Genomic DNA, 12,029 nt, shown 5'->3' with positions numbered 1-12,029 from the left:
ATTTTACAAAAACATTCTCACAACAAACAGCATGAGAAATAATTAATACATACACAGAATAGCATTTACACACCCTCAAGTGAGGAATACAAAAATACTTAGTCCATCAAACGACTTTAAGTGATGGGAAATTACAGTACACTCAGAAAATTCTCCTTGCTCTACACACAAAATCTTTGGCTGGTTTTCCCAATGATTCCTTCCAGTATAACAGTATGTTTACAGTGGTTAGTTACTACCATATGGAATGGAACAAGAGAACACAAAGAAGGGCAACAAAGGGTAACAAAGTTGGTGAGGGGTCTGAAGCACAGGCCTTATGAGGAGTGGCTGACAGAGCTGGGACTGTTTGGTCTGGAGAAGAGGAGGCTCAGGGGAGACCTCAGTGCTCTCTATAACTACCTGAAGGAGGTTGCAGTGAGCTGGGGGTCGGCCTCTTCTCTAGCGTAAGCAGTGATAGAACTAGAGGGAATGGCTTCAAGCTGGGCCAGGGGAGATTCAGGCTGGACATTAGGAAATACTGCTTCTCTGAAAGAGTGGTCAGGCACTGGAATGGGCTGCCCAGGGAGGTGGTGGAGTCACCGACCCTGGAGGTGTTCAAGGAACGTTTGGATGCTGTGTTGAGGGATGTGGTTTGGTGAGAGCTGTTGGTCATCAGTGGATAATTCTGGGTGATCCTGGGGGTCTTTTCTAACCTTGGTGATTCTCTGATTCTACGAACACAAATACCTGTTTTCTGTCTTCCTGTTCTTGCTCGGACTGGGGGATCGAGACCGTCTGCCTCTACTTCTGCTCCTGGAGCGCCTTCTCTCTCGGCTCCTCGATCTTCTTCTCTCCCGACTCCGTTCCCTTTCTCTACTCCTCGAACGTCTGCCCCAAAACAAAAGCGCACTTCTCAGCATGTGACAACAGCATCATTTTAGCCTGCTACTAAGGAACAGGTTTAAAAGGAATCCAATAATCATCAAGATCGCTAACAGCTTACAAACACCAGCACCAAAACATCATTTCATAAGCAAAAATATTAAGCACAGTAAAATCTATTACGAACAACAACAAAGTAAACAGCTGCAGAGGAGGAATATCAACCCTGCATAACAAGCACTCTCCCATGCTTTGGAACTCATACCTCTGGCGCTTCCTGTCACGTGAACGGGATCTCCTCTTGTCCCTGCTGCGCGACCGCTCCCGTCTACGATCCCGATCTCTGCTCCTGGAGCGCCTGTCCTCCCGTTTCCTTTTGTCAGATGGAGAACGACTTCTGGAGCGGCTCCCAGAGCGGCCCCGCGACGCAGAGCGCTTCCGATAATGCCTGTCGTGAGGCCACAGAACAAAGGCGAGAGTGAGCCTGAGGACAGCTTGCAGTGGGGAGGGAGGTCTGTCGTATCTGCGTGAATTATTTCTCGTAATTTGTGGTACCTATAAAAGCCCTTTGCAGTAATTTTGCAAAATCAATTAGTGTGCACACATCCCTCAGGATGCTGAAATCACAGGAATGACTCAGACACACGTTTGTTTTAGTGTGCTTATCTAAGCGTATCACAGGAACACTGGAACATCAAAAACAATGCCCTGGTTAGACATTCCCCAATTTCTATGATGCGCTGGGAAAGACTAAGTCTCTCTGAAGCTACCTCATAAAATTTGCTCAACATCTGTTGTTGCTGCTGATCTCTGTACTTTCATTCAGATAAGCTACATAACTTGAACCTCTGCTCAGAGGAAAGGCTGTCAAAATGCAACTGAAGAAAAAAAATGTGAGCACGTGATGCCGCAGTGGTCAATGCCTTTAAGATGCTGAACTCAAACAACAGAAAAACAGCCTTAAGGTGTGTGATGGAGATGGGAGATTTTCTCCCTTTGCTAATTCTCTCTTATCCCAATCCAGCTGCAGGAGACAGCAGTACTTTCTCCCAGAAAATCTTCACATCAGCATACACGTTACAGAGGGATCTCCAGTGCACTGTCTCCTCTTTTTCCAGTTCCTACCAGACACAGCATCAGAATAATTCCCTCGATCCATCCTCCCACAGCCCACGGCTCGCCAACGCTCCCCAAGAACAAGGTTTGGGAAGTGGGAAGAAGCAGAGAAGGCAGAACCTCAAGTCCTCCACATCCCTTCCCTTTTGTCATTGCCAACAGTTGTGTGAGAACAGTACTGGCGCTAAACATAACAGAGTTTATTTCAGCCCGGTGGTATATTGAGGTGTTGTGTACATTTGGAATCAGTGCCGTAGCAGTGTGCCATCCACATCCTGCCTACCAGCAGTATGACTGAACGTGGAAAACATCTGTCACTGTCAGATACCTTTTCTTTCTTCCAATCTCAGCCACAAAATGCCATGAGAACTGCTTCCCATTTCCCCCCAAGATTTCTTTTTGCATTCTCCTCTACAATGTGCAACAAGTCTGGGCATCTCATTTCAGTCTGAGGAGCATTTCCCTACAGCAAGTCCAACACCAACCCTGCCCTTCTCCACCCACCACTCCCTCTCACCCTCACCATTTCTTCTCTTTCCTTTAAAGCATTTTGAACACTGTAAACCACATCAAACAATTGACTTTAAAACCCCATTTTACCTTTTTTTTTTTTATTTTAATTTGTACAGCCTGGTTCACCACGCAGCTGCCACAAACAGAAAGACTTGCAGAAGGGATGGGGCTTCTGAGAGCAAGGGACACAAGTGGGACCAGCAAAGGCTGCTTATACAAGAAGAGACCCATGGCCTGGTTTGACAAACACGTTCTGTGAGTGCTTTCTGCCAACTTCTCTGTTCGGTCCAACCCCGAAGCCCAATTAAAACCAAACACATTATCAGAATGGAAGCTGTACTGGGGTAAGTAAAGCAGTCCTGAGAGATCCAGAGCCAGCACCCGGAGCTGAGCTGCCAGCAGATTTTGCAGCCTGCAGATTGTTAGCAGGCTGTGTGTTAACACTGTTTCAGTGTTAAAATCTGATAGATTATCATCAGATTTTAACATCATCAGATATCATATGATATTTTAATATCATCAGATATCTGATGATAGATTAAACTAGTCAGTACAGACGGACCAACAGCACCAGCACACAGCAGAGCTGGTTTAAAGCCTAACAGCTGTGAGCAGCTCCACAGCACCTGGCAGCAGTGACCAGCACACACAGGGAGCCTATGACCACCTTACTGCTGAATTAATTAAAGCACCAAATAAGGTGTTTGTATTAAGCCCAGAGAGGACAAAAGGGACATGGCGATGCTGAAACATAAAGAGATACGTTCCATAAACGCCTCATTGTGGGAATCAAATGTTTCTGCATTAGAATTGGATAATATTTTTTTATTTCATGGTCTCCGCTGTCATAGTACTTTTTGAGAGTCTTTCTACTTTACTTGAGAGTCTCTTGATAGTTTACATCACTTATTCTCTAGACGAACCTCCCCCAGGAATGCACGCTCTGTATATAGGTGTATATATGTATATTTTGTCACACACATTGCACGAGTATCCTGTGCAAATTAAAAGGACAATTCTTTACATGCCTCAGGGAGTGCCTGAAGAAAGTATTGAGGAAGATCGGGCACCTCCCCTCCGTACTCTTTGTTTAACAAGGACTCTGAAGAAAATCACCATATCAGTATGAACAAGAAGAGTGCTGAGACATCTTGGAGACGACCGACACCAGGTAACAAACAAATTAACAAGTAATTAACAAATGTAAACCTTCTGATAAGATTGTGAACCTGGAGTACCCAGCCAGCGGGGAAACAGGGCGGGGGGGAGGCAAGGGGGAGAAAACAGGCTATAAAGGCTGTCATGTTGTGTCCATAGGCGCGCTCCTGCTCGCGGGACGTCCGCCACTGCAATCGTGAATAAAATCTGCTTTTATCAGAGACACCGTCCTGACAACAAATATTTGGATATTTCCAGTATCATCAATAGGAAACTTAAAAAAAAAAAAAAAAAAAAAAAAAAACACCTTAAAAAGCGTAGCAGGCTGACGATGCTGCTGTTATTACTTCACACCAAACTCGACGAGGCCACATGAGCCCAGAGAGGCCCGGACCCGCTGCCCGGAGCCCAGCAGCACAGAACACCGCTATGGACCGCCGCTCCCGGGAGCCCGGCGCCGGACAAACAGCCCTGGAACCGGGCTGAGCCAAGCGAGTAAGGCGACAGCGCCGGGCAGGGAAACCCGGAGTGCCCCGAGCACAGCGCCGTCCCACGGCTCCACAGCCCGCTCTCAAAGCCCGAGCCCGGCCCCCCGCTGCTCGGAACGACGGAAGGCCGCGGCAGGCGGCGGGAGGACCCAGCAGCGCCCTCAGCGCGCCCGCAGGCCGCCGCGGCCCTTTGTTCCCACACGCGGTCGGCGGGCTGCTACTCGAAGCGCCCGCGGACTCCGCAGCGGGTCTGGACGCCCGCGACCCCGGCCGCGAGCCCGCCGCCCTCACCTGGACTCCCGGCCCATGGCGGCGATGGCGGTGCGAGCCCCGCGCTACGAGGCGGCGGCCATCCGGAGCCCCAGCACCCGGAACGACGAGGCGAGGCGGCGGCGCGGCGGGAAGCGGCCCGCGGCACTTCCGGCCCGCGGCGGGGCGGCAGCGCCCCCGGAGGCCGGAGGGCGCAGAGCCGTCAGAGCGGGCAGGAGGCGAGGAATCGGGGAACAACATCAAAAGGGAAGGGAAAAAAAAACAAACAACGAAGTGTTCCTGCGAGAGGTGCCTCGGAGAGATGGGATGAAGAAACCGCAGAGCCCCAGGTCGGCAGCCGGGCTGCCAGCCGCGGCCTCGCTTCCTGCTCCCGAGTCCTCAGGAAGCGCCCTGCGCGTCACCTAGTGCGATGTGCAGCGTGGCTGCTGAGCACCAAGCTCAAGTGTGTGATATGGAACCAAAACAAGAGTCACAGCGAGGCCAGGGCTCAGCCCTGCCACCAAAACACCCAGCTGCTCCTCCCAGCACCAACGCTCCTGAAGCTATTGAACAAACCGCGACTTGCTGGGCTGACAGACAACGTCCGAGCACAAAGGAAGGGGGTAACAAATGTACTTTTAATAGAAAACCATCGGTTCAGCAATATACATAAACAACATGGGTAAACAAAGATAAGTTAAAACGGAATGAAGGAGATTCATTTCTTGGCCAAAGATGAGGAGTAGCTCAGAGAGGCCCCAGCCAGCCCTTTCCCATCCCTCGCAGACAAGAAGTCCATGTTCCAGTCCCGCCTGGAAGCCCACCAGGCAACAGCTCACACCTGCAGGCTGAAAAGCTCCGTGTGGGCTCTGCTGGCATGCTTCCCTTCAGCACCTGACAAAATAACCTGCACCATCTCCCTTTGTACAGAAGGGCTGCAAAAGGGGTTGACTGAACCTACAACAGGTGGTCACCTTTCTGGTTATCCAGGTGGATATTATTATTTTGCTCGAGATTCAAAGCTCACTGCCTTTGTCAGATGGTATTTTCGCCATTTAGTTGTATCACACTCAGGCATATAGTAGGTGAGAGCAATGGTAACTCTCAAACTCACTGTAACGTTTTATTTTTCAAGTCAGCTATTTCAATTTGGTGAAACTCCTGTCCACTTCAGAAACTTTATTTACATCTGTGCTAACAGGCCTAAGTCAGAACCTTTTCAAGCCCAGCCTTGGACACCTGAAATATAACATTCACTGGAAAATAATCAGTAAAAAAAATAATTGTCAAAGCAATACACAAGCTGTCATGCCACAAACATACCTAACACAAGAGTCTGAAATCCAGTGCTGAAATTTTAGCAGGAATCTTTAACAGGAAAGACTACACAGAAAGCGGGGCAATGTGTGTTAAATATGGATAATCAACCCTAAAAAAGCTCTGCAAACAACAAGGTAGCTACGTGTTTCTCTAAACTAAAAGTGCATTAGCTCCTGTTATCTCGGCGCCTAGATTCTAATCTTAAAGCTACAAAGCAAAATCATACCAAGTTTACCTTCAACATAAATTTTCACAGATCACCAGCATGTAAGGCTGACTATTTGGAATGACACCTCCCTCCTCTCACCAAAATTCTTATAATGGAAAACAAGAACATTCAGTAGCCTGCTACTTCAGCCAGGGCTCACTTGTATTTGTTGTCTTTCCAGCTACGTGGCTGGATTTCCACAGGAAAAATATGCCTTCTCTCTTTATACATAGATCTTTATGTGGTAGTCAAGTAAAAACAGCAGTTTATTTCTTATTTTACTCTCACATGTAACACAAGGGACTTAAAACAGGAACAGCTAATAGGGTTTCACTGGGGCAATTGCAAAACCACTTCAGGTTAACATCCACAGATCTGCTGAATCAAAGGCCCTATTTATACTACTGGGGTGCAGCACTGTCATACAGCACAGCAGAACTCCTAGCAATTGTATTCTGTTCACATGCAATTGGTTGATCATGAACATGTCAAGATGATGAGGGTCATGTAGGAAGAAAATTGCCCTGGGCAGTCCAGCAAAGACCCATGTTTACATCTAGCAGACAAATGTTCGACTTTGCAGCTTGGTGGCTGGTCTGTACAACTTCCCCCTCCTGAGGTGAGTTGGTATTTGTGTTCATTTAGGAAAAAAAGCCCAGTGAGCTACGCTAGCATTGGCTGCTGAGAACTCACAAACAGATGAGATTCACAATTTTAACAATTTTCCTCCCACTTTTTGATTAATGACACTTGTAAACAACAGGAGGTTGGGTGATTTTTTTTTTTTTGCCTTTTTTTTTTTCCTTTTTTTGCTTGGCTGTTTTGCCCTAGAATTGTGAAATTACATTAACCACAACCAATGTATATAAGGCAAGGTTTAGGACAACAGTGGCATGTTTTGCCAACATTCTCCAAAAGCAGCTACTTAGTTTGACAATCTGAGCTGGAACAACAAAATACGGGGATTTCTTTCATTTAGAGCTTTCTTTAAAAACAGGAGCAACACAAACTGAGCTATATTTGCTATATTTGTACTATATATATATATATATATATTTGGTTCCCCTGAAAGGAATTCTCTTTGCTCTCACCAGAAAGAACAAAGCTTTGTAAATTTCTATGAAGGAGGTGAGAAGGACATCACCTCACTAAACAAATCATCCAGCAACACTTGCATTCTATTCTTCACATTTATAGTGGACAGACATAGTATTTAAATAAACCAAGTTAATATGACTGGCAGCCTGGGACCTTGCTGTTCCATCTCCCAAACGACTGGATTTAAGGCTCCTTTCAAGCATTCAAGAACAGGAAAGAATTTTAACTAAGGATTCAACCTGTCAGATGTTAAAGGCATACAGACCAGAAAGCTTTAGTGTAAGTACTGCATTGAACTCTACAGCCATCATGGTACTTCAGAGCCGAAGAACAGAGTGAGTTCGTGGCAAAAGATAAAAGTAAAGAAGTAGACACAGAGGTCTGTGAAAACATCTCCCATTTTGCTGTAGGTGTCCATAGAGCGACTGATCACTTCTGCAGGGATTCCAGACAGTAAAAGAGCAGCAGTCAGTACTGTCGTTTTCACCTTCTTCTCACTCTAGAAGGAAAAAACACAGAATGTTAGTTCTGCTGCAGTCCAGTTCTGCTTAACATCCCAGTTTCACACACCCAGGCACCTCCAGATTCACTGATAAGAATACCATGTTTGCACTGATTCTCTCCAGACAGGATTCTCAGGATTCACAGTACCTTATTTATCCTAGCTACAAATTCAAACTGTGAAGGATCTGAGGAGCTGAAGGAGAAGCTAGTGAACAGCAGAACAACTGCATCACAGCTGTTATGCCCACTTCACAGTGGCAATCCAATCCAGCTGTAAAGTGGCGTTCTGAACTGAAGGTAAGCACAAAGCTTCATGCACAAACGTCTCACTTCTAGCTGTCATTCAAACTAAAACCACAAATGGAACACAGAGCCCTTAAAGCCCAAACCACCTCATTCCTTAATGACCACCCCCACAAATTTTGCCCAGGAATCACATATGCCCAATGGCCGTTGATAGAGCTAACAGTAACCACAGAAGAGCACTACCTGAAAGAAAAGCAAGCATCCTAAAGACATGAAAGATAAACTGGAATTTCCCAGTCAGATGCTTTTAATTAGCTGATAGCTAAATAAGCTGCTAGCCCACATTTTCACAGCAACTTTTAAAGAGATTTGGACTAAATCTGGGAATACTAACTGCTAGCATTAGCTATGAGCATTTGATAAGTCTCACTTCTACAGCTCAAAATATGAATACTCCCCATGCAACAAGAAATCTAAGCACAGGCTTAAAATATTTGAAATTAATCCAATTGTGAAAAATTGTTTTACCTTTGGAAAGTACTTGGATAGTCCCATGTACGCAAGTTGTAGAGTAAGAAATGGTGCAAATATTGACTGAAGGAACACAAAAGAATATATTAAAATTCAGAAATAATAGGTAAGAAAACAGAAATTTAGTTATCAACAGTGTTGTTGAATACTACAAATGTAAGCAGACAAGTTAGGTGTCAGAAGCATTGTTCTACCCTGCTTGCCTTCAGCCTTATACCTGAAATTGCATGACAGAGCAGTGTGTAAAAACAAGCAGTGCTCCAGAAGGTGGCAGGCTGTACCAGTCATGCACTTCTGTAAGATGTGCCTGCAGACACCTGCACTACTGAGGAACTGTTTTTCTTAAGAGGTCGATAAATGAGTGGGATCTGCATGTCACAGTGCAAACACTGCCTTTTTTACTCAATTATTCTTTCGGAAAGAATAACAGTTGACTCAAACTTGCATAGGACTTAAGCAGTAATAATTATTCCAGTGTTGCTTCTGCTGAAAACATTAAGGACCAAAAGCATGCAACTCTTAGCTGTAACTTGGTGGCTCTGCTAGATAACACAGATTCTGATTGAGTTACCATCTCAAGGAATGCCAGAGTGGTTGTTCAGTGGGTATTTTTTATAGCTTTTACACAGTTGTAAAGAGTGCCTGAAGTTCCCAACTCACTTAACCCTACATAAACAGCTTTCAACCCCAGGCAAACAGCGTTTTACATGAGCTGAGTCCTAAGCCTGCAGTTAACTAGCCAAACAGAACGGGATTGTTTGCTTTCCTGAACTCACCAAGTATTTGCACACAAACGCCCTCACTGCAATGGCAAGCAGAGCACATCCCACTAATCTAAAAATGCGGAAAGAATCAAACTCCTCCACCGCATTCCCGTTCTCTTGGCTTGGCTTCTCATTCATCAGCTGGTTCCTCAGCTTCAGAGCTTCATCAAACCTGGATAAGTACTGCTCTAATCCATGCCTGGGTGGCCGTGCAGCGGCTTCGGATGGCAGCTCCCCTCTGTTACGGTGACGGAGCTCGCCTGTGCCCTCACTGACAAGCTGTGGAGTTTTACTGAACAAGTCCTTATCGCCTTTGAGGTCTCCCAGGCTGCCTGCATGGTCAGCCGATCCGGACACATTAGAGACAGAATCACCGAGCACGATTCTCTTAGAAACAGAAGGAAGAGGAAGGGAATTCGATTTATCTTGTTCGTGTTGAAGTTTTGATTCGACGTGACTTTCGTCATCTAAAGAAGAGAAACAAAAACAGGCAGTTACACACACGGAGCTCAGAACGGCATTTCAGCCCCACCGAGGGTCAGCGCTGACGTCCAGACAGCCCGAAAGGCAACCGCCCGGCGGCGAACGCGCAGGGAAACCCCTGAGGGCACGGACAGCCCTGCCTCGCTGCGTAAGAAACCCGCCGAGCGACCGTCTGCAAGCACCGAGCAAAAGGGCCGGGAAGGGGCAGGGCCGGGATCCCCACACGGCGCCGCAGGGCTCACCCTTGCCCGCCGCGGGCCGGTGGAAGCCCATGATGCGGTTGATCCGTTCTTCCGAGTTCATCAGCAGCTTCCTCCGCCGCAGCTCCGCCCGCCTCTGGGAGGCCGAGAGCCCCGCGGGGGTCCCCGGGGACGCCGCTCCCGCCCCGCCGCCGTCCTCCATCCCCGGCAGAAAGAGGCCGCGCCGCCGCACAAAAAGGGGCTGCGCCGCCTCAACGCGCAGGCGCCGTCACCGCCCACTTCCAGGGCCAGAAGCCCGCGCCGCCACCTCGGTTAAGGGCAAAGAGAACGGGGAGAGCCCGCCGCCAGCCCCTCTTTGACGGGGCCGCGCGGAGAGCTGTGCCCTCAACTAAGATGGCCGCCCCGTTACCGGAAGTGACGTCACAGGGCGAGAGGAAGCGAGGCGGCCCGATCCCCCATCGGGACGGGGAGGGCGGCGGGGCCCCGAGGTGAGGGCTGTAAGCGCATGCAGGGCTCCGCCCGCAGCCCGCCTGGATAAGACACCGAGCCTCGGACACGAGGCTAACGCCCTTCTTACGGTAAAAAGAGGTAAAGACACCACGCTGCACGCAAACCGTCAGAGGAGCGTTTGTAACCGAGGAAGTGCTTACTGATTCACAGGAACAGGAAGCGGAATGCCGTTAAACTGCAGGAGCTCCGCTGGCAGGAGCGGCTCCCGCAGACCTCAGCTGAGTTTAACCTCCAGCACGGCCGTTTCGGGTACAGAAGCACATCACACTTCTGCCCGTGTGACAAAAAGCGGTAAAGCCGGGGACAGCGCCGCCTTTTAGCTGAGCGCTCCGATAGTGACATGCAGTGCGGTGGAAGGACCTGAGAACCGAACCAAACACGGCAGTGGCACGGATTCTTGTCGTCAGTCCGACTGATTTCCTTCACTCAGCCTCGCACTGCATCAGGCCGTGATGTCAGGAGCAGGGCTGGGCCCTGGCCGAGGCCAGCACCAGGAGGGCTGTGCAGCCGGAGCACTGAACGCAGCAGCAGATCTTTACAGAGAGAAAACTAAGGAATGTTTCTGAAATAGGATTCTGTAAGCAAGGGCTGTTAAAGGCAGATTTCAAAGCACCAGGCTCACACATTAACTTAAAATGAACCAGAAGCAGTGATGAGAGCTCATAAAAAAAAAAAACCTGACATAATATGGAATGTATTCCACAATAAAAAGAAGCATCAAAAGAGTAGAGTATTATATGGGATTGCCTACAGTAAAGTTAATCACTGTCCTGAAGGCAGGCTGAATTCCACCCAGCATCACTGGCTGAAAACCCCGATGGACAGCAGGGTTCCATGCGGTGGAGCGCAGCACCAATGAGGGCTGATGAGACAAAGCCCAGAGTAGGGTAAATAGTAATGCTGAATGACAAGGGACAAGAAAATACCATTGACAAACTCCACGTCAACTGGAAGTGGCTTTCCTCAGAGCACCCCCTCCTTCTGAATCACTACCAGTAAAGTTTTACTGGAAGTGGAATTTATCACTTGCTGCTACATGCTATTTATCTTGACTGACCAAATACAGTACTGTACTTTCACTGATAAGAAAAGACTGACGGACTTGAGTGAGTTCTTCCAATTAATTTTATTGAGTAGCCAAATCTGATAAATTAGCACAGATAAAATAAGCATTTGCATGTGTTACAAATGACTTTTTACAGGAATAAAAGAGTGAAAATTACAAACTGTAAAAAGGAGGACAAGAAAATCCTGTCTCAAATTCAGAAGGGGGAAGATTTATCATTTCATACTGAAGATCAAATGTCCAAGTTCAGAAAGGAAAGATTTAATAATACAATATCATACACTACTTTACAAAATTAAATTTACTATAAGGATGACATCCATAATAGTAAACAGAAGCTTAAAATCACATTTAATGGTCCCTTATTTAACAGCCATTTGCATCTTTTATTAAATACTGTTAAGAAGTTAAATCTAAATGAAAGTGAATCATTCTAGTTATTGCAAAACAATCTATGTGGACTTAGACTCAAATATATTAAATTAAAAACAATAATGAAAGCAAAGTAAAATGTATGGTAACAACATGGGCTGAACACTAACGTGTCAAATACAGAAATAAGTTTAAAAAGATTCCTCAACTGGAAAAATAGAGTACATTTGCAGTGGTAGAGCTGTGATGAGATCTAAGAACCAGAGCCACTCTTGCCTGTTTTTGCAGTTCATCAGTGTCCTCATTTTTCAATGGCAGGTAGAGGTGACACATCATGGA

At 47.0% G+C, this 12,029-nt stretch overlaps 2 protein-coding genes across 2 annotated transcripts in view; both read right to left on the bottom strand.

Annotated features, from left to right (window-relative positions):
• DDX46 (DEAD-box helicase 46) overlaps positions 1 to 4,517 on the bottom strand; it is a 31,038-nt gene extending 26,521 nt beyond the window's left edge. Inside the window, exons 1-3 of the mRNA XM_042881812.1 lie at positions 4,431 to 4,517; positions 1,130 to 1,312; positions 730 to 870 (exon numbers count right to left, since the gene is read on the bottom strand). Of these exons, the coding sequence (XP_042737746.1) occupies positions 730 to 870; positions 1,130 to 1,312; positions 4,431 to 4,447 (341 nt within the window). The 5' untranslated portion in view covers positions 4,448 to 4,517. The remainder of the gene's footprint in view (positions 1 to 729; positions 871 to 1,129; positions 1,313 to 4,430) is intronic.
• A 490-nt stretch (positions 4,518 to 5,007) lies between these two features.
• CAMLG (calcium modulating ligand) lies at positions 5,008 to 9,944 on the bottom strand. The gene is made up of 4 exons (XM_042881545.1): positions 9,785 to 9,944; positions 9,072 to 9,526; positions 8,293 to 8,358; positions 5,008 to 7,513 (listed from the first exon to the last, which is right to left on the bottom strand). Exons 1-4 carry the CDS (start codon positions 9,942 to 9,944, stop codon positions 7,322 to 7,324), a joined length of 873 nt encoding a protein of 290 aa, XP_042737479.1. The 3' UTR covers positions 5,008 to 7,321.
• Positions 9,945 to 12,029: the final 2,085 nt, after the last annotated feature.

Source organism: Lagopus leucura, unplaced genomic scaffold, assembly GCF_019238085.1.
Source record: "Lagopus leucura isolate 7727_CA_CO unplaced genomic scaffold, USGS_WTPT01 Super-Scaffold_100030, whole genome shotgun sequence".
NCBI lineage: Eukaryota > Metazoa > Chordata > Aves > Galliformes > Phasianidae > Lagopus > Lagopus leucura.
The sequence above is the reverse complement of the archived record's forward strand: the minus strand, read 5'-3'. Positions and strand labels throughout refer to the sequence as shown.

Bases quoted from the DNA above. Each gene is read 5' to 3' on its own strand.
- CAMLG (XM_042881545.1), bottom strand. From the start codon at position 9,944: ATGGAGGACGGCGGCGGGGCGGGAGCGGCGTCCCCGGGGACCCCCGCG. The intron at 8,359-9,071 runs GTGAGTTCAGGA...GTGTTCCTTCAG, and splicing joins CGTTTGTGTGCAAATACTTG to TCAATATTTGCACCATTTCT. The intron at 7,514-8,292 runs GTAAAACAATTT...TTTTCCTTCTAG, and splicing joins TATCCAAGTACTTTCCAAAG to AGTGAGAAGAAGGTGAAAAC.